Source organism: Silene latifolia, chromosome 3 (assembly GCF_048544455.1).
Source record: "Silene latifolia isolate original U9 population chromosome 3, ASM4854445v1, whole genome shotgun sequence".
Taxonomy (NCBI): Eukaryota; Viridiplantae; Streptophyta; class Magnoliopsida; order Caryophyllales; family Caryophyllaceae; genus Silene; species Silene latifolia.
Genome location: NC_133528.1, coordinates 20727114 through 20749232, shown reverse-complemented (window position 1 = coordinate 20749232; position 22119 = coordinate 20727114). Strand labels below are relative to the sequence as shown.

Below are 22119 nucleotides of genomic sequence, written 5' to 3'. Positions count from 1 at the left end.
CTTGTTTTTTAGACTTCAAATGCTTAAATGGCCAAGTAACTATGGTCTACTCAACTGAATTAAATAAATAAACCCCAATTTTCCTAACAAATAATTATATTATAGGTGTGGTAAGACTTAAGAGTATAATTCATAATCTTTCTATTATCGTTATTATTATTATTATCATCATTTTTATTGCTTAACAAAGAATAGTAAAGTAGTAAATATACTGATCCACGTCTTACCTTTATTTTTGTTATAAAAATAAAAATAATATAATATCAATATTAACAATTATAATCCAATCTAATTTATAACAAAAACAAAAGTAAGATGTGTTCAATATATTTACTACTTTAATATTCTTTGTTAAGCAATAAAAATGATGATAATAATAAGAATGATAATAAAAAGGTTATGAATTTTACTCTTACCGCACCTATAATATAATTATTTGTTAGGAAAATTCGTGGTTTATTTATTTTAATTGAGTTGAGAAGATCATAGTTACTTGGCCATTTAAGCATTTGAAGTGTAAAAGACAAGCCCAAGTCTCAATAAACATTCAAACTAACGGAGTTTTTTAACGGAATAAAAGTTGAGGGTCACGGAGAACCTTTTTGATAAGTTCAGGGTTACCATGTGGGTAGTTGAAAAACGAAGGGTTACCAGCTAGAATTCAAAAAAACACAGGGTTACTATGTAGAATAACCCAAAAAACAAAGAGAAAAGATGGATTTCGATCTTAATTTACCTTGGGAAGACGAGGAGCACGTTAGGGAGGATGGTCTTGATGATATTATGGTAGATGATGTTGATGGTAATATTGTACATGATGTTGATGGTAATATTGTACTCGGGGAAGAGGAAGTCGTTAGCTTTAATAACTTTAGTTTAGACGATTACTTATATGACGATGGTTGCAATGACGATGTTGTTCGTAATGGTGCTATCGGTGACGATGAGACTGTTCACAATGAGGCTGTTGGCAATGAGGATGTTAACAATGAGGATGTTAACAATGAGGATGTTAACAATGAGGATGTTAACAATGATCTCCATGAACCTCCTATTATTGAAGGGGGGGTTTGTGCAAAAGGTAGCTAATATGCTAAACATGGCGCACACTGACGTTGAGGAAGTTGATCCTCCGACAAAAGGAATGTCCTTTGCTAATGGTGATGAGTTTGGCGCATATTGTTACTTATATGCCTATCAATGTGTCGTTCAATTCTTTATTAGGTCTAATAAAATTTTGGAATACTATACAAAAAAAGGGATAAAGCGCCATGGTAGTGAAAAGAGCGAACCTCGTTTCTACATGATGAACCGAATCAGACTATGTTGCACAAGGGGGCGGATCCGAGCAAAAAGAATGGGTATATAAACGATCCCACATATAAGAAATGCCAGTGTTTCGTAGAAGCAACGTTAAAAGACGATTTAATTGTCATCAAAGAAGCTAGTATGGAGCACAATCATGATGATGTCGATCCCGCTAATAGTCGTCATATGGTGGGATACAGGTGTTGGAATATGTGTCCTCCGACAATAATGAGATCACAACTGTTGATCATGATGATCACAAGTTTAAATCTCATTTTAAGAATACATGTGGAATGTAATATTTTACAGTCAACTGGTCCACACATATCGGTAATGATTGGCTGACTAGAGTTTGACATTACTGTCGTGCGACGGTGGTGATCAGTTGATCCCCTTAGGTCATACCTATAGGGAAATACTCTTAATTGATTATTTAATTAATCGTATGCCGATACGAGTTAGTTAAATTGCTTAAAATTGACGGGTGATATTGTGAGTAAAATTAACGTGTCTTATTGTAATTCGATTATATTAGATACGGTCTAAGTAATTGAATTATTTTATTACTTAGATAAAATTATTGTTTACAAAACAATTGATATTGAATTGAGATTGAATGAATGATTTATAATAAATACAAGATGTTGTGATTTATAATAGATAAACCATTTGGGTACAAGTAATTACGAATTACTAGTCGATTTTGTATATGACATATTTTATGAGTATGTTGATTTTTAATATGTTAAAAATACATTACAATTTCATATGTCAAGTAACATGTCACATATGTTACAATTGACAAATGACAAAAATAAAATGGACCTCCCATTTTATTTAAGTGTGCCGAAAATGGAGGGAATATTGGGTTGATATTGTGTTTTTATCTTAGTGGAAAACATAATGATAAAAGGCTACCATCTAGCCATGCATGCCTACTCTTGCCTTGAGAAGAACAAGACCATGCATTGGCTCCCCAATATAGACCCCCCCCCCCCCCAACCGGTTTTCCTATGTGTGTGCAACCATATGGGTTTCTCAATTTTTCATTCTTTTTCACCTAATATTTTCTAGAGTAAGAAAATGAATTCTCTACATTTTTGTGAAACATTTTAGAGATGAAAAACTCACATAATCACTTCCTCTTGAACCGATTTTTCAAGAGAACAAAATTAATTTTTGTGTCATATTTTAAGTAAGAGTAATATTGTTAATAGATCATAATAATATTGGTTATTAAGTGATTTCCTTGGGTACATGCTTTTGGGAGAGATTCTAAACTTGAATCTTGTTCATCCATTGTTAGAAAGCTCAAGAACTAACAAGAAGGAGATCTTGTTGGTGCCCATAAAACCGAAATCACATACTAAGAAAGACGATTTCTTCTCTACTTTTGTTCATGTTTGCATGCATAAGATCTAGAATTTATTTTATGACTAAATAAATTGATTCATATATGAATATGTAAATTAATAAGATTAATAATTTCTAACAAGCGGTATCATGAGCCTTAGGTTGTTTCCATGCAAATCGGTTTATAGTTTTTCCGAGTTATATGATTAACATACAAAACTAATTAAATTGGTTTTATGAAGATAAACCTTAAAATAAATTTGCATGTTAAAAGTTTCTGGTCCTAAGTGATTTTTAGGACATTTTGGTTTGTTTATGGATTTTATTGTTCATTTTATATAATAATGGCATTAAAAATGTGATTTTTATGATTAAAATGTCATTTTTGGACTAAAAATAGCTAAACTTCGTTTTTTCCAGTGGTTTTTGGATATGTTTTCATATATATTATATACTGATAGGCTGTAAATTTTCATAATAATATGAGTTGTTATGCTCGAAATATGGATTTTTCAAGTTAAAATCGTATTTAAATTGATAAATAGGTTAATATGAGTTATATTTCGAATCTGGTCATGGAAATTTAGTATGTTGTCACATGAAATTTTACAAGATGTGTGTAAATTATTTGGCAATTATGAAGTCTTTATGCATGATTTATGAATTTTTGATGAAAAATCACATAAATAGTGACTTTAATTAGTAAAATTACTAAAACATACTTCATGACTAAAGAAAAACATCACATATTGCATTGTATTATATATTTCAGATCTAAAAGTGAAAAGTTAATAAAAATAATTTTTCTCATATTTTTATGGTAATAATTGATAAATCGGATAAACCGCAACATTGTTTTTCTTGATAAATTTTCGAATTTTTAACCTAAGTTTTGAACTTTATGAGTGTCATGGTTTTTTACAGGATGTTCATGAGTTTAAAATTTCAAATGTTGAATTTATTTGAAATTTTTATGATTTAATTTGAAGTTTATGACATAATTTTGTATTTTAAAGCCCAATTATGAACAATATTAAGAAATATAAGTAATTATTGTCAAATGTTAGTGGAGACTAATTTTGAGTCCTAAGTTGGTTAGGGTAATTAACTTGTACATAAATATGAATTTATGTAATTATTGTGATTTTAAAAGGTTAAATCACGTAAATCCGTAAAAACCGTTTAATATGCGATATTGACTCCTTAAAGACGATTTAGCATAAAATTGGGCATGTTCATACATATTATAATGCTGCTTTTAATTCATGATTGTCATATTTTAATTTTATGTAATTTTTGAATTATGTAATTTTACTTAGTATGGCCTTAGTTTTAACTGATATTACCCGAAATGTATGGGAATATCAATTCGGTTGTAATTTATTGTGATCTCGTATCACCGTTTTGTAATTTGATAGATTTATTTTTATTTTAATTACAAATGTATAATAGGAAATTATGTAATTTATTATGTAATTTATTTATTCCGGAGTTCCTTGAAGACGGTGCCACTCGAGAAGGCGATCCATTAAAGAAAGTGTTGCCTTGAAATGTGTGCCAAGACCGAAGTTCAAGGGACCAATGGAGTTGGTTTCCGAATTTGTAATAGTTTATTAGATTTACTTTTTTTTTAGGAAGGCCATACTAGGATTTAATTTATGCTTTGCATTTTATTTATATGTTACATGCATCGCTAAATCGCCATAACTAAACATGCATTTTAAATCGAGTTTATCGACCGTGTCAATTACAATTATCGTAGTTCACCGCTTTAGTTCACTTAAAACGTGATAGATAATAAATTGACATGACCTCTCGCTAAAATAAACAATTGAGACTTAGCCTTACCAAAAAGTAGAAACCATGAAAACCTAGTTCGTGAGGGAGTGCACTCGGCTTTACCGGGGTACAAACCTTGTTACGTAGGGGAAGTGGGTGATAAATGTCTACCCACCGAATTTATTAAGATGAGGGTTGTATTCGGCTTTACCGATGCCCAAGTTGATGTAAATTTGGATCATGGACACATTTATTCGAAATTTGGGTTGAACTCAACGAAAGTATTCTCGACGGTTGCCGGATGTGTTTCGGGCTAAAGATAAACATTAATGTAATTTTATCGACCAAGAGTTCTAAAAGTAGAATCGATTAAATAGTTAATCCACCGAGTTATATTGATGAGGGTTGTATTCGGCTTTACCGATGCCCAAGTTAATATGAATTCGGATCTTGGAATCATTTATCATAATTGGGTAGAGGTCACTATGTAAATGCTTTACTTGTTATTTACAAGTATTAATAAAACGATAAATGTTAAGTTTTCCACTAATCCGTTATCATATTGTTCTACTTCTTTACCACAATTCATATACGATATCATTTCGATTTTTGATTCAAATCTCCATTAAAACATCGTAACTAAAGACAAAATTTGATTTTTCTTCTAAAAACCTCGTATTGTCCATTGTAAGGATCTCTTGTGAAGAGTATAAATAAAAGTTATTCGTGATCAAAAGGGTTTTTATTCTTAAATAACATATCTACTTACAATAAAATGTTTCTCATATGCTTAATTGAATTAAGTACTTTGAAACGTTAAATCATTTTGGTAACTAGATTTGTAGGAAATCAAAATTGACCAAAATACCGCAACCACTTCAATGAAAGTTTTAAGACTAAACAAACGAATGAAGAGTAGTCTTCATGAATTTAAATTTTGCTTCTCTAAGCAAAGACTCATTGAAATGAGTGGGAGCATTCTCTTAAACCGTTAAGAAAAGGACGAGGTTCAAAGAAGTAAAATTAGAATGGAATTGATACAAGGTAATGTTAAAAGTAAAGTTATTCAGAATAACGATACTAATCCTATCAATCCCTACCGATAAAGTTTCCATTGTCTTAATTGTTGGACGCTAGAAAGGAAACTACCCCAAATTTTTTAAGAATCAGCAAGTTAGTTGTGGGACATCTAATGGGACCTTCTTCTTTAAATGTTTATTTGATTAACATAAATTTTGCTAGTACTACTTCGTCAATATTGGAAACCAATGGAGGTTTTCATCGTTGTATTCGATACATAAGATGATTATAATATGACGACTAGCATTAAATAATGTCGAGAGATAGAGTCATTGTGTAATCAATCTAGTTTAGGGTTTATAGTTGTACTTAATTGTGACTATTAAGTGCATAAATGTTGGAGCTTGTGTCCTCCACAAATTAGTGAGATAACATTTGTAAATCTCTTACAGGTTCACAAGGGTATACTTCGTATATTTAATCAGTTGATTAACGTTTACCTAATAACGGTTGGCTTGCTAGAGAGTTTGACGTTATTATCATACAGATGGCGGTGATCAATTGGTCCCTAAAGGTCACACCTATAGGACGTGTTTGAGAAATGTGGTTATAGAAATATAATTACATTGATGCCCAAAATGACTAAAAAGTTAGTCAATGTGTTGATGAGATAATTATTTAATGAAAATTAAATAATATTAAGTTGAGACAATTAATCATCAATTCGTAAAATAAATATAATAAGTTATATTTAATTAAATATATATAATGTTAGCTTGGACGAATTAATCTGTTAATTGTAATTAAATATAATCAGTTGTATTTAATATCAACAAGCTGAATGTGTCATAGTGGTAATAGTGAGGGTACACATACCAAGAGGTCATGGGTTCGATCCTCATTAGATGACAATTCAACACATATTATATATTTTTGAAAAGACCAAAATAAGGAAAATACACTCCTTATTTTCGGTCTGTTTGTCCGAAAATTAGGAGGTTATTTCTTTCCTAATTGATTCCAGATTTCGGTCTATATAAAAAGAAAGGTAGAGAATTATTTCTAACCTAATGCTTTTTCTGACCTTGCCTCCTCTTTCTCATCACAAAACACAAAGACAATAAAATTTTACAGAAAATTTTAGATTGATTTCTAGCATAATCAAAGGGTATATCTCAGATCGTCTTGGGTGCAACTAATAGGCGAATATCAGTTTTGATATTGTTCTTAGCCCAATTTTGCTAGGACCTGAGGTTAATTCTAAATCCTTTTACTTTTGTTTATGTATTTTATTTTATGACCTTAGATCATCTTTGTTAAATCGTTATAATCCTTCATGTTAAAGGGAAGTATACAGATTATTTCCCACAAGTGGTATCAGAGCCAGGTTACGATTTTAATCTTGATGATTTTCATAAAAATTGTATGTAAACATAACCTGATTTTCGAAAAAAAATTAGGGTTTCTTTTTTTTGTGATTCGAAAATTTTTTATTGTGCCGTTTTTTTCTTTTCTGTTTGATGATATTTTTCATTCTATTTTTCATATTATAGTTTATAATCAGTTAAAATTATCATATGAAGAATTGGTAGTTTTTTGATTTAATGCAGATTAAGTTAAAATTAAATGGAATCATCATGTTTATGATAAAAGGATTGTTTTTGCTATATAGTTTTTGGCATATAAATTGATCATGTTTATTATTTCATATGCTAATCATGTGCTTATAGCAAAGGTAAACAATTTAGTCATCAAATCTTGTTTTAGGGCATCTTGCCGCAAAAAGAAAAGAAAAAAAAAAGGGGGTAAAGCCGTTTTTTAGGGTTTACCGGAAAAAAAAAATTTAATTTTTTTTTTGGTAAACCGAGAAAAAGAGAAAAAAAAAATAGAAATTTTTATTTGCCTATTTACCGAAATAGAAAGGGAAAAAAAAATTATGGAAAGTTTTTCCTATTTACCAAATTAAAATAGGAAAAGGGGTTTTTTTTTTTAAATATTCAGCCGTGCAGCTGAAACATAAAAAAAAAAAAATTCTGTTTTTTCTGCCGTGACCAATTTAAAAAAAAATTGGATTTTATTTTTTTTTATTTTGGCCAATTAGTTATTGTGAATCGGTTCACAATTTAATGATACCGAGTTATTTTAAAGCAGTTTAAAATTTTGACGGATAGAATTCATATTACAAGTTTAATATGGATTATGTATGAATTAATGTGATTAAATTGCGGAATTGTCACTTAATTTAATTTAAATAGGTGGTTTGGATAAATTAATCAACATAATTAATGTATTGTATTATGTATGTTTAATTTATTTTAGTTGATGCTTTTAATTTTGATGAATGAATCAAATGAATGAATTCTATTTACGTATTTAATTTTTGCAATCGGTTGTAATTTGTAATACTTAGTGTGGCCTTAGTCAAATTATGTTTTCGTAATGAAGGAAACATGATTTCTTATGTAATTATGAGATCTCGAATCTCCTTTATTTTAGTTTTGGGTTTTGAAATTAGAATGTAATTAATAGGTCAATTATGTAATTTTAATTATGTAATTTCAAAGAAGACTAAAGATGAAGATTCAAGCTCACTCCCGCTACATGGATCAAGATGGAACATCAAGACAAGTTTCTCAGGTCCAAGGATGGATTCCAAACTTGTATTTATTGTTCATTTTGATAGGATAGGCCACAATAGAACTTTTACTGTTTTTTTTTTTCGTTTTTCATTTTATTGCTTTTCATTCACATGCTAGTAATTGCATCATATTCCGCCTAAAACCAAACCACCTACTACTAAAATGCATGAAAATTGACTCATATAGTTGTATGTTAGTTTTCATGGACATGCAGATGTCACAGTCTATAAGCCATCACTTTAGTTTAAATCATTCTCGCATGCAAGATAATAGTTCACTTAAAATGAATTAAAAATAGTTGATGGGATCTTCCTCTAAAAACTGGAAATTGAGATTAGTCTTTATAAGGGCAAACATCTATGAGTCCCTTCTTCGTCGGTAGGCCTAATATGACCCCTTCTACGTTGGGTAAGTAGTTGTGTTGACTTAGTTTACCTCAACATCATAGTCCGAAGAGTTTCTCGTGATTATGATGGACTAAAGATAGAATTTACAGAAATTTATCGACCAGGAATTCTAACGGTAGAATTAGCTAACAGGTTAGCTTATCAATTTACAGAGAATTGAGTCTTGGGGTCATTTATATAATTCTCGAGGGAGGTCAATTGTATAAATGTTTTTGAGTCTTCGCGTTATGACATTAGTTCATTAGACTTAAAATAAAAACGATGCATGCTTATTATTTTATTCTTCTTTCGCAGTGTAGAACACGCTTATTATCAATAATCTTTAAACAAATGGCTGGAAATAACGCAATCCCAATGCCTAGTGCCACACTAGATCGTTCATCCTGGCTAAAAGTATTCATGGACCAAATGAATCAGTCCACGCGATCAAGAATGATGGGTCCAACTTTGCGACGGCGGGCGGACTACGGAATGTCGCCATTGCTTTGACGGTAAGCTCGTATTTAATCGAGCCAATACCGGTCAACCCAGGCCCAAATGCGAGGAGCCAACGACGAGTCACTCGCTTATAGTGATTTCGTTATGGAAGCGGGTGCGATAAAGAACGTACTCATCTTTGCAATGGAAACCAATTTGAAGACACGCTTCATTGCCCAAGGTGCAAACAAGATTTTCACCACGCTCACTAATGAGTTTTCAAAGGCACCGAGAATCATCACATATGAGCATACCTGTCGCTTCTTTGATGCGAAACTCCAGAAGGGCCAACCGGTTAGCCCACACATTCTTCACATGATTGAGAATGTCGAGAAACTGGAGTCACTGAATTGTAGAATCAGTGAGAGCATTGTCATTGACCGAATGCTTCATTCTCTTCACGATGGTTTTGCCCTTTTCAGGGCGAACTACTACATGAATGACTTGAAAAAGAGTCCTCATGAGCTACACTCCCTTCTCGTACAGACCGAGAAGGATATGAAATTGAGTGGGAGCATGAAGCGGGATGTTCTCACGATTCACAACAAGAGTAAAGGTAAAAGCAAGGCTCATGGCGACCTAACTGTAGGTAAGCCAAAGTTTAAGAAGCCAGGAAACGGTAAGAGTGCGCCTGGTGAGACTAGTGGCTCACAGGGCAAGACAAAGAGCAAGGGCGGTGACATAGAGTGCCACCATTGTCACAAGACTGGACATTGGAGGAGGAACTGTCCCGTCTACCGTGAGGACATCAAGGCAGCCGCGTCGTTCTGTTGGTATGTCATCTTATATTTATATGATTGAGATTAACCATGCAAGTTTGGAACTTGGGTACTAGATACTGGTTGTGGTTCTCATCTGTGTAATCATTTGCGGGGCCTAAAGAACATCATACTTCTCGAAAAAGGTGATGTGGACTGCGAGTCGGAATGGAGCACGAGTAGTCTGCCTCCTCGAAGGGAACATATGTAATCCAACTCCCTAGTGGTTTTGAGTTATCTTTAAATAATCACATTACTATGTACCCAGTTTATCTAAGAACATTATTTCTTTTTCCGTACTTGCTAAAGACGGTTTTACATTTTCAATAAAGGATAATAGTTGTATTTTCTCTTTTAATGAAATGATTTATGGCAAAGCAGTTTCCATGAATGGAATTTATATCTTAGATCAAACCACGGAAGTATTACACATGAATAATAAGAAATTAAAGGTTGGTGACAAAGATCAAACCTATCTATGGCATTGTCGAATGGGACACATAAATGAGAAACGCGTAAAGAAACTCGTCGATAATGGGACTATTCCCTCATTCGGATTTTCTGCATATGGCACGTGTGAATCATGTCTCATTGGCAAGATGACTCAAATTTCCTTCAAAGGTGTTGGAATGCGCGCTAGTGACCTATTAGGACTCATACATACGGACGTATGTGGACCTATGTCAATTACCGCTAGAGATGGCTATAGATATTTTATCACTTTCACGGACGATTTGAGTAGATACGGATATGTCTACTTAATGAAGCATAAAAGTGAGTCCTTTGAGAAATTCAAGGAATACCAGAATAGGGTACAGAACCAACTGGGTAGAAAGATTAAAGCACTCCGTTCAGATCGGGGTGGCGAATATCTTTCAAATGAGTTTGATCAACACCGAAAGACCGTGGAATCGCTCTACGATTAACTCCACCGGAACACCTCAATTAAATGGTGTGTCCGAACGGAGAAATCGAACCTTACTTGATATGGTTCGATCCATGATGAGTCACACAGTAGTGCCTGGATCATTATGGGGTTATGCTCTTTTGTCAGTCGCTCTTATACTTAACCGAAGTCCGTCTAAAGTTGTAGACAAGACTCCATATGAAATGTGGAAGGGAACGGTACCTAACTTGTCCTTTATTCGGGTTTGGGGCTGCGAGGCTTATGTCAAGTGGAGACACGAGGATAAGCTCGGCCTGCGATCGGTCAAGACATACTTTATAGGTTATCCAAAAGGAACATTTGGTCATTACTTCTATTCGCCTACCGAACATCGAGTTTTTGTTGCGGCTAGTGCGACGTTCTTAGAGAAAGAATTTCTCGAGAACAAGTCGAGTAATAGAACCTTCGAGCTGTCGGAGATTCCAGAACCAACGACCGACGAACAGATGGAGGAAGTTGTACCTTCAACTGATGATATGGTTAATATTCCTGAGGAACCTAGGAGGTCGGGTAGAGACTCTCATCCCCCCGACAGATACATTGGTATGGTCGAGGAGAATGACGTTTTACTTCTAGAAAGTAATGAACCCGCAACCTATGAAGGTGCTATGGCCTGTTCCGACTCAAAGCTATGGCTCGAAGCCATGCAATCCGAGATGGACTCCATGTATGAGAATAACGTATGGGATCTAGTTGATTTACCTAATGAGGTAAAACCTCTACAATGCAAATGGCTTTACAAAATAAAGCGTTCTGTAGACGCGCAACCAGATATCTATAAGGCACGACTTGTGGCAAAAGGTTTCACTCAAGTGCAAGGATTGCATTATGATGAGATTTTTTCACCTGTAGTCATGCTACGTTCCATTCGAATAATCTTAGCGATTGCCGCATTTCATGATTATGAGATTTGGCAAATGAATGTGAAAACCGCCTTCTTAAACGGTTATTTGGAGGAAGAGTTGTACATGGTGCAACCCGAAGGTTTCATAGATCCTAAACATCCTAAGAAAGTATGCAAGCTTAAGCGTTCCATTTATGGACTTACGCAAGCTTCTCGGAGTTGGAATCATCGTTTCGACCAAGTGATAAAAGAGTATGGTTTCACTCGATCGGTCGAAGAACCATGCTTATATATCAAGTCGAGTGGGAGCAAGATTGTATTCTTGATATTGTATGTCGATGACATACTCTTGATAGGGAATGACATTCCTCTCCTTTCTTCGGTTAAAGAATGGTTGAAGAACCATTTCCAGATGAAAGATCTGGGTGAGGCACAGCGTATTTTGGGAATCCGTATCTACCGAGATAGATCACAACGGACGTTATCACTTAGTCAGGAGTCTTATCTAGATAAGGTTCTTGAGAGGTTCAGCATGACCAACTCCAAGAAGGGGAACCTTCCTATGACGACTTGGGATGCAGTTTGAGCAAGTCTCAGTCACCCACGACGTCTGAAGGTATTGAGCGCATGAGTTGTGTTCCTTATGCTTCTGCAATAGGATCGATCATGTATGCCATGATATGCACACGTCCAGACGTGGCATATGCATTGAGTATGACGAGTTGGTACCAAAAGACTCCAGGTGAAACACACTAGATAGCAGTCAAAAATATCCTCAAGTACCTACGGAAGACTAAGGATTGGGTATTGACTTATGGAGGCGATACTAAGCTATGCGCAACCGGTTACGCAGATGCTAGCTTCCAAACGGATCGAGATGATTCAAAATCTCGGTCCGGGTTCGTCTTCACTCTTAATGGTGTTTGCGGTCACCGGAAGAGTTCCAAACAGTGTTGTAGCAGATTCTACTATCAATCCGAGTACTATCTTGATTCGGAGGCAGCAAAGGAAGCGATATGGATGCGTCAATTCTTACAAGGGCTTTCGGTAGTTCCTAGTTCGAATGACCCGATCACCATCTATTGTGACAATAGAGGTGCCATCTTCCAGGCTAAGGAGCCAAAGTCTAGCAACAAATCTAGACATGTACTTCAGAAGGCTCACCTGATCCGTGATTACGTGGAGCAAGAAGAGATAGCGATTGACAAGATTGCGACGGATGATAACATCGTGGATCCTCTCACCAAACCGTTGAATTATGATAAGCATGTAGGGCATGTTAATTCCATGGGAATCAAACATGTTCCTAAGTTGTAGTACTTGATTATGGATTTGATACATTATATTTTTCATATATTATTTATAACTTCATCGTTTTATATATATAATATTTTGTTTTTCATGTGGATTGTACTGACAACATTGAACGCCACAAAGTGAACTGAATTACATTATATTTGCTTTGGTCCGTAATCGCCAATGTGAGCTGATAACTCCGGCTATTATATCGTGCAGTCGATTGATGGTGGGTTCAACGAGCCATAAGTTAAACGGTTGACTAATCGATCACAGATACGAGATTATGACGATGCCTCGTAGGACAACTTTTTGTGACAACGTAATGGAGTCCTAAATGTTTTATAACATTCGGTGCCAGGTCGTGGATAGGACATCCATTGTGTACCTAGAGTCGATTCTTTTGACCATCAACTGTCTCTTGAGATTAAGGCAGTCTTGGGTGACTTTGGTTTCTTTCTCACGGTCTACCGTAAATGGGGCTAAGCAGATTTTTTCTGGTTCATTTCATACTGTGCTTACGTCTGCAGGATTCGAGTTGAGGAAAATATCCATCCCTTATCAGGTATAGTTATTTCTCAGGGCCACTCGAGGAGTTGTAACTGAAATGCATGGCCATGCTCGAATGTTGATTCGTTTATCAGTAAAGTTACTCTCTAGTCGGGAAAACCACTCTTGATACTGATCGCTTGTAAAATACGACCTTTGTGAATTCGGATTTGCAAATTGTTTTACATTGAGTGGGAGAAATTTTAAAGGATATGAGAATCGATTATCGCACATACACTTGTGAGGACAAGTGGGAGTTTGTTGGAGCTTGTGTCCTCCACAAATTACTGAGATAACATTTGTAAATCTCTTACAGGTTCACAAGGGTATACTTCGTATATTTAATCAGTTGATTAACGTTTACCTAATAACGGTTGGCTTGCTAGAGAGTTTGACGTTATTATCATACAGATGGCGGTGATCAATTGGTCCCTAAAGGTCACAACTATAGGACGTGTTTGAGAAATATGGTTATAGAAATATAATTACATTGATGCCCAAAATGACTAAAAAGTTAGTCAATGTGTTGATGAGATAATTATTTAATGAAAATTAAATAATATTAAGTTGAGACGAATTAACTGTCAATTCGTAAAATAAATATAATAAGTTATATTTAATTAAATATATATAATGTTAGCATGGACGAATTAATCTGTTAATTGTAATTAAATATAATCAGTTGTATTTAATATCAACAAGCTGAATGTGTCATAGTGGTAATAGTGAGGGTACACATACCAAGAGGTCATGGGTTCGATCCTCACTAGATGACAATTCAACACATATTATATATTTTTGGAAAGACCAAAATAAGGAAAATACACTCCTTATTTTCGGTCTGTTTGTCCGAAAATTAGGAGGTTATTTCTTTCCTAATTGATTCCAGATTTCGGTCTATATAAAAAGAAAGGTAGAGAATTATTTCTAACCTAATGCTTTTTCTGACCTTGCCTCCTCTTTCTCATCACAAAACACAAAGACAATAAAATTTTACAGAAAATTTTAGATTGATTTCTAGCATAATCAAAGGGTATATCTCAGATCGTCTTGGGTGCAACTAATAGGCGAATATCAGTTTTGATATTGTTCTTAGCCCAATTTTGCTAGGACCTGAGGTTAATTCTAAATCCTTTTACTTTTGTTTATGTATTTTATTTTATGACCTTAGATCATCTTTGTTAAATCGTTATAATCCTTCATGTTAAAGGGAAGTATACAGATTATTTCCCACAATAAACTCTAAATAAGAATATATACTTGTTAAGATACAAAAGAGGTTTCACTTTTGTGACCCTATACACCATGATTTGATGCATGGCTAGCCCATTATCAAGGTGATTTATATTCTAAACTAAACTAGAATGATATATCATGTAGATGATGCAAGACTCAAATTGGTAACCCAAGATTAAACCTTAAATTATGGAATGATGAACGTAAAGAGTTATCGAGTACTCTTGAAACCATTAGATTGTTGATCTTATGGTATATGCGTATCTTGTATTCAAAGCAAGATGTCTCGTACCTTTTGGTTGAAAAGGAGATCGAGGTTGTAAATCATTGATCCAAAATAGGTTGATTATTTTCTTTTACCAACGATTTTAGTTGACGCTAATATGTTCCCTTAATAAGGTAAATAGAGAAATATTTGAAGAAGTTCAAAGAGTTCAAAGAATCACGATTTAGTCGTGATGGGATTATCAAAGTGAAGAATTTTATATAAGCCAAAGGAAATGTGATATAGTATCACAAATTAATCTCTCTTAGCACGCATTATGGGATAATGTGTGGTTGGATAAGAAATCAAACGCTATTCGATATGGTTTGGACTTCAATCAAGTTACTTTAAGTTACTTGATCCTTTTTGGGATTTTATCATTTTGTCTAAATTATTTTTCCACTAAATCTAAAACGAATCATATGAGATATGAAATGGTAGAGTACCATGCTTGTAAGTTTTCACAAGAAACAAATGCTCATTTTTCTTACTATAATCACGAGTACAACGAGTTTGTGGCTCGTGAAGTTGTCTTTCTAGAATACAAGTTTATTTCTAGAAGACAGAGTGGGAGAAAATATTCAAGAGCCACAAGAGAATTGTGTCAAAATTGTATGTCGCAAGAAACTGATCTTTCTTGGCTACATGAGACGTTTTGTGTAAGACGTTGTTTCTTCAAAACCTAGGAGGTTAAAGTCATCACTTGTTGAAGATGATGAACTAGACGTTGTTTCTTCAAAACCTAGGAGGTTAAAGTCATCACTTGTTGAAGATGATGAATTAGTGTTACTTTTAGAAAGTAAATAGCTTGTAACTTACAAAGAAATCGTTTGATTCAAGTTGATTACTTCTAGAAAGTAATGAACATATGACTTGCATGAGAATATTTAAGTCACAACTCAATACAAGGCTTAGAGCCATGAAAATCCGAAATAAAAGGCTTGATTAGTGACAAAGGGTTTTGCACTAATAAAGAGAGATTTCAAAGCTTGATTGGTAGCAAAGGGTTTTGCACTAGTTGAGAAGCTTAAGTCTAAGGATTGTATTTCATTATGATGAGATATATAGCAAGTGAATCCAAAAACCCACTTCTTCAATTAGAAGGTACGTATTCAATACATGTCTTGAGTTTTGTAGATTATTGTCATCCTAAGATAATGTGAAACTTAAGAGAGGGTCTTAAGTAGGACATCAATGAGTTGGAATCAACATTTTGATCATGTGATGAAACTTTTCTCAATAAGTTGAGAAGTTATGTTTATACATGAAGATTAGTGGGAGTTACGGAAATTTTAATTAGTCTAATATATGGATGTCATATTGATCATTGGGAATGATTTAAGACTTTTGGAGTATTATAATACATCTTAATATCTGGATTTATGGAGATAAATCCACATGATATTAGCGTCAAATTAGAAGTCTTATGTTGATAAGATTCATGACTAGTTCAATCAAGTTGAACATATTTGATTGATTCCATTTGCTTCCGCTGCCGGATCAATTAAATGAGTAATGATGTATAACACTTCATATACTTTGAGTATGATGAATTGTTTCAAAATCGAATTTAAGTAATCTTTACTAAGTAAGCCATAAAGATTACCCTTAAGTGCTTGCAGAAGCATTAAGGAAGTAAAGCAAAATGTTTATGATGTAATTTTGTGTAAGGGTGTTACACAAATGACAATTGACAATTGAGATTGCGCATGGTTTCCGACAAAACCATAATCAAAACACATTAGGATGGTTAAGATACCATTCTGGCTATGTTATTTAAGAAATAGATTTTCTAGAATCGTTTTAGGCAATAAAGAACAATGAGAAATATTTACAACGGAAATTGAGTACACTTGCCATCATGGGATGTGCAAGAGAGATGAGTCCCACACACTGTGAAAACAGTGGGAGCTATTTTAAGGCAAGAAAGTCTATGTCTAGATTGGATCTAGACATGTACTCAGAAAGTTTTGTAATGCAAATGTATACATTACGAAAGGAAAACAAGTATGTAGCAAGGTTGAGCAGGGAGTTGCTAAGACCTACTTACAATGCCTATTCATAGGCTTAACATGATGAGTCATGTCATTTCAATTGGATTGAGATGAACAACTACATACAAGATCAAATTAGATTATAGAATATGAAATAATAATCAGGCATTGACTATTCATATGTGATAATCGCATTTGTCGTTTGAGTTTCACTTTAAAACTCTTTTATTATACTTTGTTATATCCAAACGGGTTGTATGACGATATTGAACCCCGTTAAAGTGAACCCGGATTAACATAGTATTCGCCGATAGTCACTTGTATGAGGTGACGTCTCGAAGTGACTAGAGTGTGATGTGATTGATGGCAAGTTCAATGCCATACAGTCATGTGAGATGACTAGTCAATCACATAGGCAGACTGTTAGGAACACTTTGTCGGGCTAATGACCGCTTATAGAGTTCTGGCAAATTTATATAGCCTGGTCGTGGCGAGAGCTACTATAGTATTCTAATGAGTCGATTCTTTTGACTAAAGATTATTCGCCTAAGGTAGTACAGTTACAGATTAACTTTGATTTATGTTACTACGACCTTCGTAAATGGAGTCAAATGGGCATATTTTGGGTTATGATAGCTGTGGCTAGTCGAAGGGAATAAGTGCGATAGGAATTGTCCACCCCTTGTCAGGGTTATAACAATATCTCAGGGCCACTCGAGGAGTAATGAACTGGAAATGCGTGGCCACGCTCGGAAGGTATCTATGGTAGATAAATCCGGTCAATCAGTTATTCTCCAGATCGAGGAAACCAATATCGATATGATCACTTGCAAGTACGACCTGAAAGACACCTTGCATTGAGTGGGAGATAGTAATAGGACAAGAGAATTGGTGACGCACACTTGTCGAGGACAAGTGGGAGATTGTTGGAATATGTGTCCTCCGACAATAATGTGATCACAACTGTTGATCATGATGATCACATGTTTAAATCTCATTTTAAAAACACATGTGGGATGTAATATTTTACAGTCAACTGGTCCACACATATCGGTAATGATTGGCTGAGTAGAGTTTGACATTACTGTCGTGCGACGGTGGTGATCAGTTGATCCCCTTAGGTCATACCTATAGGGAAATACTCTTAATTGATTATTTAATTAATCGTATGCGATCTGAGTTAATTAAATTGCTTAAAATTGACGGGTGATATTGTGAGTAAAATTAACGTGTCTTATTGTAATTCGATTATATTAGATACGGTCTAAGTAATTGAATTATTTTATTACTTAGATAAAATTATTGTTTACGAAACAATAGATATTGAATTGAGATTGAATGAATGATTTATTATAAATACAAGATGTTGTGATTTATAATAGATAAACCATTTTGGTACAAGTAATTACGAATTACTAGTCGATTTTGTATATGACATATTTTATGAGTATGTTGATTTTTAATATGTTAAAAATACATTACAATTTCATATGTCAAGTAACATGTCACATATGTTACAATTGACAAATGACAAAAATAAAATGGACCTCCCATTTTATTTAAGTGTACCGAAAATGGAGGGAATATTGGGTTGATATTGTGTTTTTATCTTAGTGGAAAATATAATGATAAAAGACTACCATCTAGCCATGCATGCCTACTCTTGCCTTGAGAAGAACAAGACCATGCATTGGCTCCCCAATATAGACCCCCCCCAACCGGTTTTCCTATGTGTGTGCAACCATATGGGTTTCTCAATTTTTCATTCTTTTTCACCTAATATTTTCTAGAGTAAGAAAATGAATTCTCTACATTTTTGTGAAACATTTTAGAGATGAAAAACTCACATAATCACTTCCTCTTGAACCGATTTTTCAAGAGAACAAAATTAATTTTTGTGTCATATTTTAAGTAAGACTAATATTGTTACTAAATCATAATAATATTGGTTATTAAGTGATTTCCTTGGGTACATGCTTTTGGGAGAGATTCTAAACTTGAATCTTGTTCATCCATTGTTGGAAAGCTCAAGAACTAACAAGAAAGAGATCTTGTTGGTGCCCATAAAACCGAAATCACATAGTAAGAAAGACGATTTCTTCTCTACTTTTGTTCATGTTTGCATGCATAAGATCTAGAATTTATTTTATGACTAAATAAATTGATTCATATATGAATATGTAAATTAATGAGATTAATAATTTCTAACAACAGGTTATGGGATGAATATTTTAAAAGACGGGCTATGATGAATGATGAAGCGGTATCTCAATTGCTAAAAATTTTCACACTTTGGTCAGAGAAGTTGGTGGCCATGCTAATTTACCCATAAAAGAGCGGGATTTGAGGAACATGCTCAATCAAGAATGACATCGTAGTAGAATTAACGGTGATGCAAATGCTCTTGAAGAAAGATTTATCAAGCTTAGAGAAATTGATCCTGACTTTTATTATTCCATCCAAACGGATAAAGAAGGCAAGCTCCTTAATGTGGTTTTGGGTTGATGGACGTTGCAGGGGTATGGCCAAGGTATTTGCTGATGCGGTTTCTTATGACGCTACCTTCCTCTGTAACAGGTAACAATCAAATTTTAAACTCGTATTAATATTTGTATTTTAATCTCGTATTTTCATTCAATATTATTTTAATCGGTTTAAAATTTGTTTTCGTCCCGCCATCAGTTGATGTAGGCGAATTGATTTACTATGTTTATAAATACATATTGTTTCATTCTTGTATTTGTATTAAAAATATTACTCGTTAAAATCAGAAGTTTCATTGCTAATTGGTTACGAGTTTATATTGGATTTTCATTCTTGTATTCGTATTAATATGAATTGATTTAAACAGGAGAATTTGTAAGTAAACTTTATTATAAAATCATCCGATCGGTTACCCTTCTAATTATTAATAACTAAGTTTTCTCGTATTAATATGAAAAGCATATTGGAGTTTATTCTTGTATTCGTATCAAACAGACGGAAATTCAATATATATATATATATATATATATATATATATATATATATATATATATATATATATATATATATATATATATATATATATATATATATATATGAGAATTGTTCATTTAAGATTAATTGTTGGAAGAAGTTGTTGGAAGTGTTTGCTACTGAAATTGAATCTCTTTATGAGTAAGATAGTAGACTAAGCTAAACTTGTTTTAAACTATATCTTAGTGTTTATAATCTGCTTACCTTAACGGCCTTTAAATTTGACAGGTACAAAATGCCGTTTACTCCATTTGTTGGTGTAAATCATTACGGTAACACTGTTGTACTAGCATCCGCTTTGATTTCACACGAGGATGCCATTAGCTTTACTTGGGTGTTTAGGAGATGGTTAGATTGTATGGGTAGAGCTCCGTCAGTTATAATCACGGATCAATGCAAGGGGATTGGAAAGGCTGTGAAGGACATATTTCCTAATACGCCCCACCGCTTGTGTCTTTGGCACATGATGCGAAATGGAGCAAAAAATTTGAAAGCTAATCCGAGGTACAATGAAATTAAGACTGACCTTACTGATGTCGTTTATGAAAGTAAAGACATCGATGACTTTGAGGAAGATTAGGAACTTTTTGTAGTTAAATTTGGCTTACGAGAACATAGTTGGGTCAAAGAGGTATATGCAAAAAGGGAATCATGGGTTCCTTTGTATTGGAAGAACATATTTTGTGCAGGTATGTCATCCACGCAAAGAAGTGAGCAGACGAACCGATTCTTCAAGATTTACTTTATCCACAAACAACTTTGTTTACCTTCCTTGCAAATTACGAAAATGCCCTACGAGTGAAGGTCGAGGAAGAAGAAAAATTGAACTTTGCTTGCACCAATAAACCGTGTAGATATGATAAGAATGTCATTGTTGAGGAAGTCTTTCAAAGAGCGTACAGCAACGCGATGTTCGCGAAGGTGAAAAAAGAGGTGTACGTATGGCCTAATACACACCAAAACGGAGATTAAGATGAATATTGGGACGTTCTCTCTTTTCGTTGTAACCGAGGAGGTCAAACATCCGTTTTGGAAACCACGGGATAAGATGTACGATGTGAGCATTGACACGACTTCGGGTGAGTTTACTTGTACTTGTCAGCGTTTTGAATTTAAAGGAATACTATGTAGGCATATTATACGTGCATTGTTGCTAAAGAAAGTGCAGTTGATTCCTGACAGGTATATTTTGAGTCGGTTTCGAAAGGATTTGGTACGGGGCAATGAGCATATTCAGGTTGGGTACCACACATCCGCTGAGTCGGAACGTCTTAAGCGGTCGCTTGCGGTGACGTTAAGGAACGGTTACTTGTATAGGCTAGCATTACACTCTGATGAGGCTTTCGCCCTATATAATAGGGAATCACAGAAGCTAGTGAAGGAGTTGGAGGAAAGTGTTGGTATTGAGACCCTAAATGCCATAGGAACAGGTACCAACGTTAATCAGCTGTGGGGTCGTAGGAGACTACAATGGAAGGAAAACAATCAACGGTATATGGTAAGACATGCGACTCCACGTAGAGAAGGCGGTTTAGAAGACCCCGTTGATAAAAGGGCACGGGGAGAGCTCCTAGGCCAAGACAAAAGACGGTTAGGAGGGCTCTTAACGTTAACCAGGTCGTTCCTTCACAGCCTACGCCGCAACGGAGGAGGGTTACTAGAAACACGGCTCATAACACACAGTAGACTTTGCTTAAATTGTAGTTGAATTATTTTCGTTTCAATTGTTTGCACTCAATTTAGCGACTTATTTTTGTTATAAATTTGGGGAGAGATTTAGTCGATTTGGTTTAGTTGAATTATTTTGGTTTCAATTGTTTGTAGACGTTTTTGTGTCAATTTTTTTTACTCAATGTGGTCAATTTAGTCGATTTGGTTTAGTTGAATTATTTCTGTTTCAATTGTTTGTAGACGTTCTTGTGTCAATTTTTTTACTCAATGTAGTCAATTTAGTCGATTTTGGTTTAGTCTAAAAGTAGTCAATCTTTCTACTAGTCAATTTTTTGGTTTACACAAGGAACGATTACATGCAATCCAAACTAATGCGATTATTTTTTTTAGTCTAAAAACTTAATTACTCGTTGGGAATTGAAACTGGTGTTAAGCATTGAAACTAGTGTGGCTTAGTGGTAAAATTACTCGTCGACCTAATTTCCCTTAGTGGTAAAATTTAGTCAATTTTTTAGTTTGGAAGAAAAAGGATAAGTACAATATAAGGCAGATGTTAAGC

At 34.2% G+C, this 22119-nt stretch overlaps 1 protein-coding gene across 1 annotated transcript; it reads left to right on the top strand.

The window, feature by feature from the left end:
• The first annotated feature begins 1099 nt into the window (after positions 1-1099).
• Positions 1100-20469, top strand: LOC141648801 (protein FAR1-RELATED SEQUENCE 8-like). The gene is made up of 3 exons (XM_074457518.1): positions 1100-1224; positions 19389-19448; positions 20118-20469. Exons 1-3 carry the CDS (start codon positions 1100-1102, stop codon positions 20467-20469), a joined length of 537 nt encoding a protein of 178 aa, XP_074313619.1.
• The last annotated feature ends 1650 nt before the right edge of the window (positions 20470-22119 follow it).

Excerpts from the sequence above, each read along its gene's own strand:
- LOC141648801 (XM_074457518.1), top strand. The coding sequence starts at position 1,100 with ATGGCGCACACTGACGTTGAGGAAGTTGATCCTCCGACAAAAGGAATG. Across the intron at positions 1,225-19,388 it reads GTCGTTCAATTCTTTATTAG|GGGTATGGCCAAGGTATTTG; the intron begins GTCTAATAAAAT and ends TGGACGTTGCAG. Across the intron at positions 19,449-20,117 it reads GCTACCTTCCTCTGTAACAG|GTACAAAATGCCGTTTACTC; the intron begins GTAACAATCAAA and ends TAAATTTGACAG.